This window comes from Diorhabda sublineata, chromosome 1, assembly GCF_026230105.1.
Source record: "Diorhabda sublineata isolate icDioSubl1.1 chromosome 1, icDioSubl1.1, whole genome shotgun sequence".
Classification (NCBI taxonomy): domain Eukaryota; kingdom Metazoa; phylum Arthropoda; class Insecta; order Coleoptera; family Chrysomelidae; genus Diorhabda; species Diorhabda sublineata.
In genome coordinates this window covers 37,348,008-37,354,169 of record NC_079474.1, presented here as the reverse complement: position 1 = coordinate 37,354,169, position 6,162 = coordinate 37,348,008, and the positions used below count along the sequence as shown (strand labels likewise).

The window sequence follows — 6,162 nt, the reverse complement described above, 5'->3', positions numbered from 1 at the left end:
TTATTTGGAACTAACTAACTGTAATACATAAACTTACTTATATACCACAAATGGAATTCTATAAAGTTCTAGAACAAAAAGAAACAAAAGAAATAAATAAATAGACTATTCTAGAAATTATTGAAACCGCCTTCTATAATAAAAAGTTCGCCAAAGGCAAAACAAAGGCTCCCCGTGAATTTGCCGAATTTTAAATTTCCATTATAACTGGACAGAACCGGCCTAAGGACCCATTTTACGAGCTTGCTCGTAACAATATTATTCACCACTATACAGATTTCGAATCAACAACTCTTTCAAGTTATAAGTAAAAAGTGGTAAAATAGTTGGTGTAGAATAGCTAATGTTCTCTTATGGTGCTCTATATAAATGCATAAAAGCTGTTTAAATAGTGTATAAACATGTTTCTAACTATTTTGAGTACCACTCAGCTTCCGAAAATTGTTATAAATACGATTATTTTTAGATAATCAAACTAGTTTTGCTACTTGGGATAATTTGGATCAAAGAATCATTTTATTTGTTTATAAATTATTCTTTGGTTTTTATTGTTGATAAGAAAAAAATCTTTTTCGCTCAAATTAAAAACATTACATAAATAAAGTATGAAGTACTTTGGCCTATTTTCAAATTTTGTGGTCGTATGGTTTGTCCAAAAAAACATAGTGAATATATAAAATCATTTATTCAATATTGAAATATAACTATAATATATTATTTACACATTCAACTTAAAGTAAAATTTTAACGAGTTTATTAGTAAAGAATATCTAAAACTTAACATACAAAGCTTTATATACATCAGTCAAAGCTATATGGTAACAACAAATTTCGATTTTAAAGCAAACTTTTCATTAAATAATAATCACCTTGATACTTTCAAAATAGATTCAATTTTATTTATTTAAAGAATGGAAAGGTAAAAAAATAAGTACTGTACATAATGAATAAAACATTACTACTTTTTATTCGTAGGTGTTTTATTGATTTTTTCTCGTTTTACTTCATTCATTATGCTAGCCACCATATTAGCAAAGGTTTGCCAGTTAGTATGTTACAAGGACCGCTGCTAGTGCTCCTCGTTTTAATGATAATATACTTGAATGCATAGAAATCGGCCCTCTGTAAACTTTTGATTCTAACTATATTTTATTTAAATTATTTATAAGATCAAAAAAAAATATGCTGTTAAAAAATAATTTATATGCTTCAATGAAAGTATAAATTTATGAAAACATTATTAACATAAAGAAGATTATTAATAATTTAAAACTTAATAATGGGTATGACCTCCTCTTGCCCTAATAACATCTCCCATACGATTAAGCATAGATCTAATCAAGACAGCTTATTTCTTGTGGAATGTTAAGCCACTCTTCTTCTACTGCAACAGTAAGCTCTGCGATCCAGTTTAGCTCGAATTCTCTAAATCCCATAAATTTTCTATCGGATTTAGATCAGGACACTATTCGTCTCCATTGTAGTTGACGTAAGATAACACTTGAATTGCTAAAATCTTCTCGATATATCTATCAGCCGTTAAACCTCTTCTTCCGTGAACACAGGCGCCCTTAAGAATGAGCACAGGGTCGGTTCGTGCTCCTAGAAATTGCACCCAGATCATGCAGGAACCACCTCCATAAGCACTCCACTCTTCAAAGCAGCAATCTGCAAATCGCTCTATTGGTCTTTGGTGCACTTTCCTTTTTCGATCGTTGTGGACACATATTCTGGTCTTATCTGAGATCAGAACGGATCCCAATAGTTCCAACGTCCAATTTAGATGATACTGTGCAAAACGCAAGCGTGCAGTAAGTTTTGGACAAATTGCAAGTGTTTTAGGGGTTAGGTTATTTTCTTGCAGCCTCCGTCTTACTGTCTGTCCACTGACTAATAGTCACTCCTCGCACCTCACGGAGCTGTTGTTGCACTTGAACGACATTCAAGTAAATATTCCTTAATGCTGTTGATACAATAAAGCGGTCATCACGAACGTTTGTAAATTGTTTCGGCCTGTTCCAGTTCGTTTATGAAAGGATCGAGTCTCCTCATATCGCTGGCACACTCATCGAACCGCTCGCTGACCAAGATCATTTTCGAGTAAAGCAATAACTTTTTGAGCTGTAGTATACATTAAACTAACACATTTGAACACTATTAACGAATAATATACAAATTTCTGTTGCAAACGCAATAATTTTAATATTTGACAAATTTGTTCTTTTCATTACAATCACCACATAAACACGTTTCATTCCTTTACCGATTGCTACGCATGTAAACGATAAGCCTTGCTGATAACTTTATACTCACTGTAAAGCATAATAAATTGTCTTTAAAACAGCATATTTCCTTTTCCTTTTTGATCTGATGAATAATTTTAAACTAAAGATAGTTAACGTCAAAATTTCATAGAGGGCCCATTTCTATGCACGCAAGTGTATAATAGTATAAGAATTTATAGAGAATTGCGTAATTGAATAAAACTTCGTTTACAACTTGCAGATGTGTTATGCAAGGTAAATTAGTAGAAATAAATCATAGCCTTAAATCTGTTGCAATTGGTTAACATTTTCATTTCATCCAATAAAAGTGAAGTATGGTGACTTGGAACCAATGAAGTTGAAGCTGAAGCTGAATAATAGTCTTTACAGATGAGTCAATCATGTGAAGAAAATCTGTTTAGAAGCTAGCAGTATCTACATGTTGTTATGAGTTTCAATTCTGAATTCAGCTTTCCTTAAACGCAATCTTTAATATTATAGTTTTGAAGACCTGTAAACTGTTGTGTAGACTAACAAAACTTTGAATTGATATGGAAAACTGTATTAATCGTTAAAAATAGATGTTTTTCAATGAAAATGAAAATATTAATTAAATCCCATGCCGATTTCATTATACTTTTCTTGACACATATATTCATTTTGTGAGTAAATATCGCTAGTAGTTTGAAACATAGTATAGGGATTTTGTTGTATTTGAGGTACGATGCAATATCCTGAACTTGTTACTACATTATCGGTTTTTCTTTCCATCTCAGTTTTCTCTAGCCTCTGCCGTTTATTTTTATACCTACAATAAAACGCAAGATTAATACAGAGCTTGATACCTATCAACCTGGCAATAAGTCATAGATAAATTTATCATTTTTGTAAATGATTTGAAATAGTTTAAATTTTTAGATTTTCCAATTTCCATGAAATTGCTTAATCATTTGACTTTATTATGATCTCAGCGTTGGATACTATTTCATGAAATGTTTCTGAATTCAACTTCAAACCTTTTCAGTTACATAATATGCTGTGTTATCATATTGTAAAAAAGGATGTTTAACATCAATCAGCTTCTAGGCAAATTCATAGGACCATACAGAAATATATCTATTACTGGCTAATAAATATGAGAAAAAATAGTTGTTTGCTTGTTCTTTGTTTTTCCAATGAAAATTTTCAAAGAGAAAAGTGTTGCAAAAACAACATAACCGCATAACACCCTCTGTGACCAGAGGAGAAATGATAGAAACAGGTTATGCAAGAAATAGGCGTTTCAACCGTTCAAGATAAGAAGCGACTAATTCATATTTCGATGGAAAATTTTTTGCTTTTTGTTTTTTCTACTGATTGAAAACGTGTCTATCAATGTAATTATTCTGGTTTGGGGAAGAGAAATGAATCGGTCGAAAAGAAATATTCATACAGCTTAACTAGAAATCGCGTGATAGTAATATGTTAAATTTTCTATAGTTATATTTGATACTTCGAAATCTAATATTTAATTATTATACAATAAATTTACGTACCTCCTATTTTGAAACCAAATTTTTACTTGTGTTGGTGTCAGTTTAAGCCCTTGGGCCATCTGTTCTCTCTCAGGTGCCGATAGATATTTTTGTTGTTTAAATCTTTGTTCTAACTCGTACACTTGGGCTTGACTAAACAACACTCTCGGTTTTCTTTTTGATCTTTGTCGGCCGGACTTCCTGAGCTCCGTTTTTGAACTGGTCACTTGTTGAATTTCTGTTGGAAAGCGAATATTTATTATACAATATACAAAAAGGGGTAGCAAAGAAATGACCGAGGAGCTTCATTGTTACAAAAAAGAAAACGATCAATTAATCATAAAAAATAGAAAATATCTCAATAGTCCACAAAAATTTGACAAGTCTGAGTTTTTAAGTAACGCCGGAAAAAATTAATAAAAAATATTATCAAGAACACTTCAAAGTATGTAAAGGGAAAACTAAATTCCTAAGTAATGCACTGTCTGAGATATTTCTGATATGATCTACAAACGGATATTTAAATTCCAATGAAATAGTAGTATGAACTAACATTGAAAATGATTTATTTTGAGAATATACACAAGTAAATTTTCAAAAAACGATTTAACAAATTAACAAGTTTGAATCTCTGCATACCAAAAAAGTAGGGCTCTAATTTTTCTTCTTCATCCTCCTATACTTTTGTATTGCATCACTTTATCAGTTTCAAATTAGAAGGTCACGTTGAATAAAAACGATGTTACAGCGAAGTATTTTTCAAAATTCCCTATTCAGATTAGTAACCAAAATATTTTGGTGTTTCTTCTCAATATTATATAACACGTACCAAAATTTTCAACGAATGCACATACGTTGGAATCCAATCTACACGAATAACTAAAATTAAGTTTCTGTAAGTAATCTCATTTCACTTACTCCAATACGAGCTATCAAAACAAAATTTTGAAGATATAAATGAAGCCTTTGACCAAAACTTTAGTCCAAGTATTTCCCATCGTACATATCACTAGCGAATGTATAGATGTAACAGAAGACTTTTTGTGTTAGACAGGAAATCTTACTACGCAGCTCCACACACAAACCATGCAGATTTCACCAATCGGAATGAACTCAATGTCATTTAATTTGTCTTGACTTCTTTCATTATTAAAGGTATCTGATGCAACCAAGACTTCGTGAATTGTTACTGTCAAAACCAAGCTAACTATTTTGAGAGGATAATCTCCTTGAAATGATCAATTTTAACTTGAGGTATAGATAATAAATTTCAATCTCTGATGTAAAAACTCAATTTTTTTCACGCAAGAAAAGTTACTTTGAGATTGAATAATTAGGAGATACTATCGATTCGGAAAATTGACTGTACTGTTTGTTCTTATGTGATTGGTTGCCAAATTATCCAGGCAACTGGATTTATAACATTCAGTGAACTGAAATTTTTATTGTGAAACTTACTTGGACTTTCAATTTTGATATAACCATCATCTTTGTTCCTTTGCACGTGTTCAGTCTGTTGATTACTGTAGAGATGACTCAAATGCTGTAAATGATTCTGATTTGATTCCTGATAATTATCACAGTTCCAATAGTTCTTATTCACGAAATTTTCACCTTCACCTCCAAAATAACATCCATATTGTTCATTAAAACCAAAATATCCCGAATTGTCCCAATACGACGGATAGAAAACGTCACTTTGTTCTTTCTTTACAGTATTTCCGAAATAGTAATTCTCGCTTAAATCACTTACACTGAGTATATCCTTTACAGAAAACGGGGTAGTTGTAGTATCACACTGTATATCCGTGTCAAATTGTTGCATGATTGGAAGACACTTCTTAACAGCTTCAACGTTGGACTAATTATGTATTTGGTCTTTAATATTTTTAGACAAATTATTAGGTCTCAATTAACGTGCCAATCGTGTTCTCTCTCTTTTACAACCGATCAGATCTTAATAAAATGCGTTATAAAGGCTATATTCGTCTAAAGGTGGATTAGCGTCTATGGCATATTGAGAAGTCAGTGATAAAGCCATGTGCTGGTACGATACAAAGCTTCAGGGTTGCCAGATTTATTTTTACGAGGTATATGAATATGAAACAGAACTTCTTGTGAAATTTTAAAATAGCAAATGATGACATAAGAGTGTTAACAGGAAACTTAATAATCAGAAATTAATCATTATATGAACATAATTGGTATAGGTTATATGTTGAAGGATGGATTTCTATGGAAAAGCGTCACTGATATTAATTACGTTATAATCATCATGTTCAATTCTATGGATTACGGTTAATACTAATACATTGAATTCATTGAGGTGGATCATTAGTGATCCCTATATTCCAAAAATTTGATTTTAGATTGTTTTACCATTT

At 31.3% G+C, this 6,162-nt stretch overlaps 1 protein-coding gene across 1 annotated transcript; it reads right to left on the bottom strand.

The window, feature by feature from the left end:
• Nucleotides 1-670: 670 nt before the first annotated feature.
• On the bottom strand, nucleotides 671-5,690 carry LOC130442929 (homeobox protein LOX10-like). The gene is made up of 3 exons (XM_056777341.1): nucleotides 5,237-5,690; nucleotides 3,800-4,016; nucleotides 671-3,072 (listed from the first exon to the last, which is right to left on the bottom strand). The coding sequence occupies exons 1-3, from the start codon at nucleotides 5,601-5,603 to the stop codon at nucleotides 2,871-2,873; spliced, it is 786 nt and encodes a 261-aa protein (XP_056633319.1). The 5' UTR covers nucleotides 5,604-5,690; the 3' UTR covers nucleotides 671-2,870.
• Nucleotides 5,691-6,162: the final 472 nt, after the last annotated feature.

Bases quoted from the DNA above. Each gene is read 5' to 3' on its own strand.
- LOC130442929 (XM_056777341.1), bottom strand. From the start codon at position 5,603: ATGCAACAATTTGACACGGATATACAGTGTGATACTACAACTACCCCG. The intron at 4,017-5,236 runs GTAAGTTTCACA...GCTTTCCAACAG, and splicing joins TATCAAAATTGAAAGTCCAA to AAATTCAACAAGTGACCAGT. The intron at 3,073-3,799 runs GTACGTAAATTT...GTTTTATTGTAG, and splicing joins ATTTGGTTTCAAAATAGGAG to GTATAAAAATAAACGGCAGA.